This window comes from Lycorma delicatula, chromosome 8 (genome assembly GCF_047948215.1).
Source record: "Lycorma delicatula isolate Av1 chromosome 8, ASM4794821v1, whole genome shotgun sequence".
Lineage (NCBI taxonomy): Eukaryota > Metazoa > Arthropoda > Insecta > Hemiptera > Fulgoridae > Lycorma > Lycorma delicatula.
The window spans coordinates 24,347,159-24,360,852 of NC_134462.1; the positions used below are offsets into that span (position 1 = coordinate 24,347,159).

At 29.3% G+C, this 13,694-nt stretch overlaps 1 protein-coding gene across 3 annotated transcripts in view; it reads right to left on the reverse strand.

The window, feature by feature from the left end:
* LOC142329350 (8-oxo-dGDP phosphatase NUDT18-like) overlaps nucleotides 1–13,694 on the reverse strand; it is a 32,575-nt gene extending 18,881 nt beyond the window's left edge. For all 3 annotated transcript variants that reach the window (XR_012757477.1, XM_075373849.1, XM_075373850.1), the window contains exons 1-3: nucleotides 13,435–13,694; nucleotides 11,554–11,744; nucleotides 2,316–2,483 (exon numbers count right to left, since the gene is read on the reverse strand). Coding sequence is in view for 2 of the 3 variants with exons in the window: in XM_075373849.1 (XP_075229964.1) it covers nucleotides 2,316–2,483; nucleotides 11,554–11,744; nucleotides 13,435–13,540 (465 nt within the window). In the remaining variant the exon portion in view is untranslated. The remainder of the gene's footprint in view (nucleotides 1–2,315; nucleotides 2,484–11,553; nucleotides 11,745–13,434) is intronic.

Here is a 13,694-nt window from a genome sequence, read left to right on the forward strand (position 1 = left end):
ACTTTTGCAATTTAAAAGTACAATTTTTAAATTTTATTGAAGTGAACACTCATTTATATGAGTTTTCCATTATTAAATATTTTTTAGGAGTTAAATTTAATTTGATGTTTATATATTTATATTGGAGACAGTTTTAAAAATTTTACATTATAAAAATGTTATAATGAAATAAGTCACAAAGTGACTGAAACATTTCTACAGCTTAGATTTAAAGCTACTTATTAAAATGTTATTTTTTTTTTTTGTCTTCAGTCATTTGACTGGTTTGATGCAGCTCTCCAAGATTCCCTATCTAGTGCTAGTCGTTTCATTACAGTATACCCCTTACATCCTACATCCCTAACAATTTGTTTTACATATTCCAAACGTGGCCTGCCTACACAATTTTTTCCTTCTACCTGTCCTTCCAATATTAAAGCGACTATTCCAGGATGCCTTAGTATGTAGCCTATAAGTCTGTCGCTTCTTTTAACTATATTTTTCCAAATGCTTCTTTCTTCATCTATTTGCCGCAATACCTCTTCATTTGTCACTTTATCCACCCATCTGATTTTTAACATTCTCCTATAGCACCGCATTTCAAAAGCTTCTAATCTTTTCTTCTCAGATACTCCGATTGTCCAAGTTTCACTTCCATATAAAGCGACACTCCAAACATATACTTTCAAAAATTTTTTCCTGACATTTAAATTAATTTTTAATGTTAACAAATTATATTTCTGACTGAAGGCTCTTTTCGCCTGTGCTATTCGGCATTTTATATCGCTCCTGCTTCGTCCATCTTTAGTAATTCTACTTCCCAAATAACAAAATTCTTCTACCTCCATAATCTTTTCTCCTCCTATTTTCACATTCATTGGTCCATCTTTGTTATTTCTAATACATTTCATTACTTTTGTTTTGTATTTGTTTATTTTCATGCGATAGTTCTTGCGTAGGACTTCATCTATGCTATTCATTGTTTCTTCTAAATCCTTTTTACTCTCGGTTAGTAAAACAAATTGTTAGGGATGTAGGATATAGAGGGTATACTGAAATGAAACAACTAGCACTAGATAGGGAATCTTTGAGAGCTGCATCAAACCAGTCAAATGACTGAAGACAAAAAAAAAATAAAAATTAACTCTTACTAAAATACAAATGAAACTATGTAGAAGGAAAATTATGGAATGGAAGTTTAAGTCTGAATATTTATTTAATAGTTAAATCTGAAGTGAAAGTCTGAATATTTTAGAGTTATTACTGTGGTACTTTGATGTGCTCCAATAAAAAAATAAGAATGCTAATCAAAAAACTGTTTTGTGCATAAGATTAATTTTTATTCATTTTATTAACACAATCATACATACATACTTCATTCTTATTTATTTAATAAATAGAATTTGAAGATATGGAAGGTGTCGAAAAACCCTATCTTAAAGATTATGCAAGTAGTGTAGTCGCCTCACTGTCAAGTTGTCATACTTGCCATAGGAGACACTAGTGATGCCTCTTGATAAATATATTTTTTCATGAATGATGCTGACTATAATCCAAGCCATATATTAATGACTTTTCTTGACCTCATCATCATGGAACAGCCCGCCAGCAAGAAAGAAATTAATATAAAGGAAGAAGTGACAGTCACTTGGTGCAAGGGCAAGCTGTACAGGGGATAATCAAACTGAGACATTGCATTGTAGTATTGTCATGAACCAATCTAACACCATGGGTAAGCAAGCCACATCAGTTCTGCATCGCATAACATAAGTTTTTTAATGTTTCACAATAGATATTAGGTCTTGATTGGTAGGTCTATCGTGCCATGAAAATCCTGATTCTTGCAGGAAATAAAACAAATAAACAATTCATGGTGCTACTGACTGAAACAAAGAGTACATAACTAAAAAAAACCAGCAAAAGAATGTTTGGGTAAGAGAAACAATTATCACACAATACATAAGAAAAAATGATGCTTCTTATATTTTACATACAACCAGGCATGGGCATGGATTGTCTCCATCAAAAAATTCTTTTTCATAAAAAAGGATATATTCATTTAGTAAAGAATTACCTGAAAAATGCAAAAATAAGTTATAGCTAGGCAATTTATATATACAAATACATAAGCAGCATCAACAAAGTTGATGCTTATATATGCTTATATATTTGTATTCCATCATTCAAGAATATTTATCACCATTCATGCTTAATGTCTTTAACAGTGCAAAATATGGAATAAACTGCAAACTGAAAATTATCCTCTATTTACAGCCCATCATCGTGTTTAAATACTCATATAAGTTCAACATTAACTATAGTAAAAATCAACAAACCTGGAGAGATTCAGAATCGGCATCAGCAGGTGTTTTTAATTTACCACCAGTAATTTTACCAGTCATAATAAAACGAAACCATGCTTTGCTAGCGCATTCAACCATAACCAATGATGTTGGTTCCATATCAAGTCCAGTTTCTTCTAACACTTCTCGTTTTACCGCTTCCTATAAACATAAATAATGTTCTACATTTTGAAATTTTTCAGATTTCTTCTATCGGCCAAATTAAATTTTTACATGATGTTGGGGTTAGGTTCATTTTTATTCTAAGTATCTTATCTATTACTTTGGCTACAAAATATGCAGGTGTTGTTTAAAAATTTATTAAAGGTCTTAAAGGATTATTTATTTTATGTAATTTTGGTAGTCCAGTGAGTTTTAACAAAGCAATAAAAATAATAAAAAACAGATTAAATGAAACCGGAAAATTCACCAGTGCATTAATCACTATTATAAGATATAACTGTCTTCAATATTACTTTGAATATGAGAATAATTGTTATTTACAAACAGAAGGCTTAACCAATGGGATCACCTATATCTGCAATTATGTCTGAAATATTTATAAAAGATTTTGAAAATAAAAAAAGCTCATGGAATATTAATACACATCAAATATTATTGTGAATAAGATATGTAGATGATATTTTAGTCGTATATAACCAAACTACAAATAATGAGCATTTGATAACTTTAAATAAACTTAACAATTATAATAATTTAAAATTTATGTACAAAATATAAAATAACAGAAAAATACTTTTTTTTGAAATTGAAATCAAAATAAACAATATAATAAAAACATCAGTTTATAAAACCTACTAGCAATATTACAATACATTTAAATTAACCACCCATGATCACAAAAAATTAATACATATTAAAACATGAAATTTAGAGTAACTCATTATACAAAAAACAATAAAAATAAACTCAGGAAAGAAATGTATGAAATAGAACAAATACCAACATTTAATGGTTTTGATGGTGCAATTATAGAAAAAATGTATAAAATTCAGAATAAAAAATACGAAGATAAGGTTAGGTTAGGATACTAAATACAACAGCAAAAAAAGAAAAAAATAACACAAATATGTTAATAACAGTTTATATCTAAAATAACATAAAAAAAAAAAAGTTATTAATTTATATGAGGAAAATAAATATAAAAAGTATATAAACCAAGTAATTGTATTATAAAATATTTAAAAATTAATAAAGAGGAATTAAGAGAAATATACAAAATTAAATGCAATGAATGTAATAATATTTATAAAACAAACAAATCACTTAAAGATTTACTGAACATTACACACAATAAAAAAAGAAAAAAAAAGAAGATATATCTAATGTAGCTAATGATCTTTTAGAATTCAAACATAGTATTACAGGTTGCAAAAATAATTTAGAGATTTTGGAAATTTGTAAAAATTATAAAAAATGAATACATTCCGAGAAATATTATATTTATAAATATTAAAAAAAAATAAGTAAAATTATGAACCATGAGATCACATTAAAAAATTATGATTTAATTAAAAACATAATAAAAATACAATCTAACAGTTGGCAATAATGACACTAGAACAAAGCAAAATACTACGTTTTAAAGATTAAATTGTTCCAGTAGTGGAGAGCAAAATTACAGAAACACACAAAATATTATTCAAAACATAAAACATAATTTTGAATAAAATGCCAAACAATTAAAAGAATATGCTTTAATGTAATAGATATAGAATTAAATACCTACTGAAGATGCAAGAGACCTCAAAAAACTGTTATCAAATGTTTATATTTCATATAATATTAAATTCTATTAACAAAGTGATCAATATGTTAATGAATTATTTGAATATTAAAAAAAAAGAAATATATATACAGAGTGAAGGACACACTTTTCTGGGGACTTTAATAACCTATTCTACCCATGAAAATAATGGCAAAAGTTCATATAAACATATGTTCTAAAAATGCTTCGTTTGCAAGTTATAGCTAGTGAAATATTTCATTCAGATATCAGCTACACCAGTGAAATGAGGTTGTACTGAAACATTTAGGTTGTTACTTAAGGGCAGGATTAGTGGTTTCTTATGGTTTTAGGTGTGAAAAATTGAATAAAATAGGTCCCAGAACCCTATCTGCAGTAGGTTTTGAAAAATTTGGATTGAAAACCAATTAACTGGGGGGAAAACCCTTTTTTTATGTTTGATGTACAATAACTTTGTTAAATGGGTAATAAAAATATAAATCTGTAGAGAATTTAATCTTGAACAAATAGTGTAAGATAAGATGAATGAAACAAAGAAAAGGTAGAAAAGTATGAATTTCATTTAGGAACAGTACACTAAACCTAAGTGCGTTATAAGTACCATATATAATGTTCAAAAATGAGCATGTCATTTTCAATACATTTCTTGGCATGCTTCTGTACTCCTTTTTAGCTCTTCAGGGCCATCCCTAAGTTGCTCAGCCGCATCCATAATGCGGACAATTAATTCCTCTCAAGAATTATTCAAGGTATTAATTGTTTTGTAAATAATATTTTTCATCCACACCCAGACACAAAAATCTTAAGGTATTAGATCAGACAATCTTGGTGGCCAAGAATGTGGATATTCATGACTGATCCATTTCTTAGGCAAATGATGATATAAGCGAGTGGATACGACACAAGAGAAGTGGATAGACATGTCATTGTGCTGGAAGTATACTTTGCATCTCAGCGCTAGACGAACATCTTCAAGCAATTTTGGCAATTCTTCTTGAAGAAAGAGCAAGTAAACCTCGGCAATTAAGCAGCCAGGTAATATGAACAATCCAAACTAATTGCTTAGATCGTACCATATATTGATGCTAAATCAGTGTTGAAAATTGCCTTCCACAATTTCATGAGATTTTACTTCTGCCCATGTATGCTCATTGCATAAATTTTGACACAATCTAGAGTAAAATTTGCCTCATTGGTAAACAAATCATACTTGTAGCATGTTGATTCATATTTCACCAGGTGCAGAACTCTAAGCGAAGCAGACTGTCTCTGGGTGTGATGCTGAACTGGGGTTTATCATACGGATAAAACTTGTTTTGTTTAAGTGTCCTCCAAATCATTGATGCGAAACTCCAAAGGCTGTTGTGTACTGACGCCCGGACTGCATCGATAATAATCTCATCCATAATAGCATCATGTTTGATAGATTGTTAATAACTAGTATGAATAATAGGTAATGAACTTGTATCTCGAAGATTGTAAAAATTTGCGCTAATTGTTTTGGGATATGGAATCCTGCAATTCAAAAAAACTTATTTCACATTCTACTGCAGCAGCCGTAGCATTACCACTACATACACCCAAAATGATGTCATATCAGTGTATTCCTCTGTTGTAAATAAGTTTGGCATTACTTCAATGACAAACCGATCATATTCAGACTAAAATTCACAGAAAACCTTTACTAATGACAGCACAATTCACAGTATCTGATAGAGTTAATGTACTTTACAGAATGATTTATACAATAATCTAGTACTGTGTATCATTGATCAACTGTTATTACTTTATTGCTAACTTTGAAATAATTTTTCAAATAATTTATTGCATTTTTGTCATTAATAAAAAAATTTATTATCTGAGTAATTTTATTTATTTTACAACTGTTGTGTAATTTCCAGCTTTTTAAAAATATTTTAGCAGCAATTTTTAACAGTAAATCTTGTTTTTATTAAAATAAGTACTTTTCTGATAAATGTAGTACTGCACTGTTTCTAAATAAAATTCAGATTTTTGTTTAGCCATTTAACAACATTATTGTATGTCAAACATAAAAAAACAGTTTTCACCCCAAATTTTTCAAAACCTACTGCAGATACAGTTCTGGGACTATTTTATTTGATTTTTCACATCAAAAAACATAAGAAATCATTAATTCTGCTCATTAATTAACATCCTAAAAAATTTCAGTACCATCTCATTTCACCAGGGTAGCTGAAATCAGAGTGAAATCTTTCACTAGCCATAACTCGCAAACAAAACATTTTAGGACATATGTTTATGTGAACTTTTTCCATTATTTTCATCAGTAGGATAGGTTATAAAAGTCCAGGAGAACTTTGTACAACACCCTATGTGTGTGTAAAAGTAATTTGTGACATGAAATAGTATTTAAATAACTGAGATGAACTATGGCTTCAGAAAATACTTAATATGTAAATTAGTAAGTTTGCATTGAACCTGCCACTAATTTCATGAGTTTATGGTGGTGGTTTGTATTTCTATATTATTGGTATATTAATTGCACTAAATTACAATATCTTTATTAAGAATACATTTTAAAAACTTAATATCTGAGTACTTGTGGTTCTCACAAATTAGGGATCAAATGTTATCTTTAACACAGTGAACTGCTGGTAAATTATTATTATTATAATTGTTGGTAGATGGACAAGAATAATATTGTTTGTGTAAAAAAAAAAACTTTCAATTGCATTTTAAATAAATTTGTAAGAAAACTTTTTAAATGATATGGTATTTATTAAATATGGGTAATGGAAGCAGGCTAAGATCCTTTCTCATAAGCTATTGTACTGAAATAAACTAAAATTGTTCTGTTGTCTGGTTTAGTAGCAATGGATATCGTTATTTTTTAAGAATAAGTAACTATTTTTTAAACAAAGATTATATATTTATCAATACAAACAAAAGGATAAATTAGCATTTTTAATTTTTTTTAATGCCAGTCTACATGATGCATATGGAGATGTGTCAAACAATTATCTGATAGCTCATTTTCTATCTAGAAACCTCATTATTATGACTTCTATAAATAAGTATAATAAATATAATGCTTATATTTAATAACAATGACAAGCTTAGTTTTATTAAGATGCTTCAAAGTACAATATGATTGATTTGATTCTGTTACAAATGAAATAAATTTGATTACTTCAGGAGAATTTGTAATTTAATAAAACACCCAGAAATTTTACTTTATAAGTAACAGAAATAGTTTATTATTATTGACGGGAAATCTATCTATACAATTGGTAATGTTATGTTTATCTAAGAAGCACAAATTGATGACTGACCGGGGGACCCCCTGAATTCATGGGTAATAAAAAAAAGACTGAGACCCGGCTGGAGGGAGTATGGTTAGATGCAGGCATATAAAAGACCCAATCCTGGCCTACTGGGTGCACGACCCCCATGGGGAATGGCAAAACCGGGTCCCATGGGGTCTTGGTAGGTCGAGGCAAAGGCAACCTCTGAGGCTGTGCAGTGAATTAGCTGGTCCACCCTCCTAGGTCTCCAGCTCATAAACTGCACACATGTTACACATAAATTGCCTGTTCATGGATTTCTCTTGGATAGTTTAGTGCTCCAAATAAGAAATTTTTCCATGTAAATATGCTCATTAGGATGAAAATGGGTCTTTTTTTGCTAAATATTATTTTCTTGCAAATATTGTTGGCAACTCTTTTCAATTTCAAGCATCTGATCAAAATCTGCTAGATCTGCATCTGATCTATGTTCTGCTAGTTTCAATTCCTCAGTCTACTAAATCTTATATGTGTGTAAATTCACATCTTTCTTTAAAATTTTACATAGATGGTCTCAGAAATCCCTAATCCTACAAACAGCATTAAACTGATTTAATTAAATTTTAATCAACAATTTCATGAACTATGGCAACATTTCCAACTGAAAGAATAAACAAGCATGCTCATGCATCTGTATCATTTTCCTTGACTTTACAAACTATACTGGAGATTTTTTCTCTGTTGGGAATTATGTAGACCCCATAAAAAATCATGAAAGTTTACAAAATGTTTTTCACAAATTTAAATTACATATTTTTAACAATATGGACATTTTAATGGATTTTTTTTTATGATTACAATTAATGACAGATGTAAAACACAAATACTATCATCTACCAAGCATAATCCAACATCATCCAGTTAAGTAGCTCTTACTGGAAAATTTTATATACAAAAATACAAATTTTATCAAACAGGTATTGTTCCTGTTTTAGAATTAAAACAATGACCTCCAGTCTTAGAAAGCATTAGTAGACTATTTATTATTATGCCATTCTATCGGGCAGAATGGAATCTTCTCAGTCTCTCATCTGGAGGTCCTGAGTTAGAATCCCAATTAGGCATTTTTCACACACTACAGATGTTCATTATCATCCAATAGTAACTGTAAATGGGTGTATGCCCATTGTTGCTATGTATAAATATACAATGAAAATTTGATAAGTTTAAGATGCCAAAAGGTAACTGTGATTCTTTATAGGTTTATTAAATGAACTGCACAACAAAATTAACATTGCATCTGGGCTTGATTGACAACAATCTGCAGCATCATTAAGTTAACTTCATTCTTGGGAAAAATGTGAACCAACAGCTTGCGATTATAGTAGATGAAGTAATCACCTGTTTTTTTTCTGTTTTCATCAAAGTATTTAATAACATTGCTAATAATATTTCTACCTTCGCTCCCTATGATTGCAGACTTCTTATTCTTAATTACATCTGAATCATTTTAAAATAGGGATATTCCAATTTAATTCAACAAATGATCAGTGCATCACTATTTTTGATTTTGATGATGATATTTGGTATATATTTGATAACTACCCATATTGTAGCGGCCAAAAAATATTTTTTTATATTTAAAAAAAATTTTTCTTGAGTAATAAGACTATTTTCTATTTTTCCAACAGGTAAAAACAGCCATTTTAATCACTTTTCCCATGAACTGTAGCATTCTTATTTTACATTGTACAGAGGGTCAAAATGAGCTTTTTGGAAAGAGTAAAGATGGAACTTCATCTTAGTGTACTCAAAATTTATTTTGTTACACAACCACATCTTGTAATGTTTACTGAAGTTACATTTACAAATTGTTTTTTTTTCAAATTTTGGGCCCAAAATAAATAATGAAGGGCTTAGAGCAACAGGCTTGTTTTTTACCTTTTAACTCAGAGATACTAAAATGACAAATAGTCAATTACAGAATGATAAATAATAATTACAAAATGATAACCAATTCAAATAAATTAACAAGTTGTTCAATTCACTTTTACTTTACTTTACTCTCTTACTTTACGTTAATGAAAGTTATGAATAAATCTTACACTCTTTTACAAAAACCTTAACTACATAACTTAGTGCTTCTGCCATTTCTTTATTGAGTAGAACTGATAAGTCTTCATTCATCTTTGGTATAATGCTGTGTCCTCTTCCAGTAAATGAGAAAAAGTTCTGAAGGTGTCAGAATCTTTAAAATATTTTACAGTTGAACCCCTGTTTGATTATCCCTCAATGATTTCTTGAATAATAATACTAGGGCCTTGTGGATGGAAAAAGTGTATTTTATATTCCTCTTCATTTTCATGTATTTTGACTTCAATGACTTCACCTAACCACCAGTTGCCATCGTATACGCAGCAGACATAATTTTTACATTTTGGCTTTGGTAAACCTATAAAGCAATCACAAACACTAATGCCCTTGTGTACCAATACTGATAAATGTTTCTGATTCAGAGGTCGCTTGGACTTTCAGAATACATTTCTGACTTGTTGGAACATAACTGTGAAAGGTTCTTGTTTCTAGAACTGTTGTGATTACCTGATAACGAGAACTGAGGTATTCATCAGTCTTTTGAACATCTTTATTAGAGCGGAAAATAAATGTTATTTTTAATATTGACTTTGCAATAATTGTGCATTTCAGAACGCGTAACAATCTGATTGTTGACTGTCCTTTGAAGGCTTGCTTTAGTCAGTCCTTTTTACAGTTCCACCAATACCATCATATGATCCTTTTCCATGGTATGAGGCAAAAAAATGCCATTCAGCAGCGATTTCAAAATCTTCTTGATGGCATCACAAATTTATGATTATTTTATATATACTGGCCCATGGCCAGTATATATAAAAAAATTTGGATTGCTTGTTGAAAGTGTCAAAGATATTTCTCGAAGAGATTTCTTAACTGGTTTAGTGCAACAACTAAATGGGTCACAGCAACTTTTCCCATTAATATGAAAATATTTATCTAAATATTCGGTTTTATGAAAAGTATAGATATTTTTTGTTTCAGTACATCCAGTTCTTAAAGATATAAATGTTATTTGCTGTTCAGTAAACTTTAAATTATTGTTCAATACTGAAGACATATTGTAAGACCTATTTGTAAGCCAATTATAAAACCACCAATCGCACCTCACTTTGTCTTATCCCAGTTTCTCTACAGCTAAAATAAAAATTTCTCTAATTAATAAAATTAAAAATAAAAGATATCCCATAAAAGAAAAATTCACTGCTAATAAAATTACTTTAAAAACAAGTGTTCACTACCTAACCATAGTATTAAGACTAGCAACAATACAACATGTCATATTGAAATCAAAACAGTAACTGAGACTTCTATAACGTTTAAATTCAGGATTATGCAAACATTCATGTCCACGCATGTCTATTCACTTTCGTGTTTAAACATGAGTTTGTGTGTACGAGTCATATTTTACGTAACAAACTATCTAGAATATAAGCTATCTCATAATAGACATCAAAATATTTTGTTTAGTAGACCTACATTATTATCTGAAAAAATAGATGCCGTTAATCTTTTGGATACATTGTTCACGGTTAGAAGGAATGAGTTTTTAGTGGTTTTGATGGCTTCATTACTCATCAACCCCTATGAGTAACAAAATAAATACATTTAATATGGTTTTAAAGTACATAAAAAGTACTTATTGCTGTAAAACTTTCAGATTTTGCCACCTATCCCACATGTGGTTTTTGGGCCCCAAAAATAACACATTTTCAAAATCTTATGATTTTGAAAATCCTTAAAAAAAAGGCCATTTTTATTTAATGAAGGACACTCGGTAACAATCCAATTTTTTTAATAAATAATACTAGTACCTAAGAGTTAAAAGGTAAAACACAGGCTTCTTACCCTCTGCCCTTCATTATTTATTTTGGGCCCAAAAGTTGGTTATACAAAAATGAATTTGGTTATTTTGAGTACACTAAGATGAAGTTCCATCTCTTTTCAAAAAGCCCTTTTTGACCTCTGTATAATGTAAAATAAGAATGTTTCAGCTCATGGAAAGTGACAAAAATGGCAGTTTTTACCAGTTGGCAAGGAAGTAAGTGCATTAAAATTCTCCAATCAAGAAAAGTTATATCTTACATAATATAATTTTATAACATACCTCAATATCCTCTCCTGGTTCAATACGTCCAGCAGGAAGATACCACTGACCAGCACAAGATTTTTTTGCTTCTTGCATCATAAGAACCTCATTATTAGAATTAAATAAAACTGCCATTACAATATATGTAACAGTGTTTTTGGTAATGGGAACATAATCTGCGGTTGATGATGGAGTGACTCCTCTAGCAACTGAAAGAAGTAAACAAGATATTTACAGAATGGAAAAGTTGGTTAATGTAACATTTTTCAATAGCCTGCAAATAACTAATAGAATATTTATATACATTTTAAACAAGTAATCTTGTGAAAATTCTCCAAACAAAATGAATAAATTAATTTTTGAATTTTGTTTCAAAAATAAATGGATTGTAAATGGATTATCTACAACCTGAAAACTACCTTTTGGTAGTTTTCTGGTTGTAAATAATTCAATTTCACTTCTGTCACTGGCACATATAATATTGGTTTCTATTGCATCTACTTTACCACATTCATTTCAAACTGAGTAACAAGTCAATATTTCCACTTTCAAGTAAACTTACGTAGCAGATAATAATCAGACTATGAGGTAGATACAACAAAAAAATATGAAGAAAAATGGAAACGTTAATTGAAAATGTAATTGTGAATAACCTCACTGGTATGCAAAGAATTTTTGTAGGGTTACCCTTACAGACTTAAATATAATAATACTAAATCACACAACACAATAATAATTTAATATTACGGGACTCTATGGCACAAGAAACAAAAACGAATCCTATTATCAGAAAGAAACTAACTTAATTTTATTATTTTTTTTTTGACTTTCCGTTCTATAATTAGAAACATGCAATAATCTGACTAATTAAATAATAGTCTTTTTCAGTTCACAACTTCTACAGCTAGAGTTCAATACTTTAAAGGTTGAGCTGATACAATATGTTCATCATTAAATAATTCTGACATAAGCTTCTGGAATGATAAGATAGTAATTAAAATTTATTAACAAAAATATCATTCCTGCAAATAACAATCCCTCAATGTTACAACAGACACAATCGACACAAACATTCTGGTGGAAAAATTTGTAGTTAATTTTGATTCAATATGATGAGTAAATGTACACACCACTGCACTTTGAAATGCTCAGTTCTAACATTTTAAAGCTAACCAAAAGTATAATTTACTAGTTCAAAACTGCAGTTTTGCCAAATAAAGTCAATTAGCAGTCAGCAGAAAAATCTGTTATATAGTTCAATAGGTGAAAGGGAATACTTAATTATAGTTCTATAAAAACAATAACAAACAAAAAAAAAATATTATTTGCAATATTCTGTAGTACATTTATACGATTTATTTTGACATTAAACATACTATTTTACTTATCCCATAAAAAAATGGTTATGTTAACAGCAATAACCCAAACACAAGTTTATTGTTGTATAATTTGATACCTAAAGATTTCAGCATATGTCTACATTTAAAAAAAGTAGCAGCTTAACTCAACTGAACTGCCAAATTGAATTAATAACAGTTTGATTTTTTTTTTTACTAACTAGTTGAATAAATTTTTTTTATTAATCATACTTAAGTGTATTAACATAGTTTCTACAGGGAAAATACTTTATGATCCCATAAAAATAAATTATTAATCGTAAAATTAAACAACACATTTGGCGAAAATGTATCTGTAAGCAAGAAAAAAAGCAGGTTTAAAAATCATTAGAGTAAATCAATTGAATCATCTTAAACTACGAGTAATTAGTAACTTTCTAGAATGATGAACTACTTAGATATACTCGATCCTGGTTTATATAACAGCAGGTTTGCTGACAATACCTCACAGAAATTTATACATAATGGTCATAAAAATGATTCAGTATATAAACACACTAACCTGTAGCTTCGTTCTGATCTGCGAGCGTAAAATCGCATAAATCAGGATTCTCTTCTAGAGCTAACCCTTCTAACAATCTACTGATATTATTTTCCACGACATCCATAACTGTACAATTTACTTAAATATAATACTCAGGAATAAAGCTGATAAATTATAACGATAATTCATACATATTTATAATACGCAAAATAATGCGAATAACAAAAACACACCCAAGGAATCCGAAGCATTCATACCACGCTGCTGACATCACACGA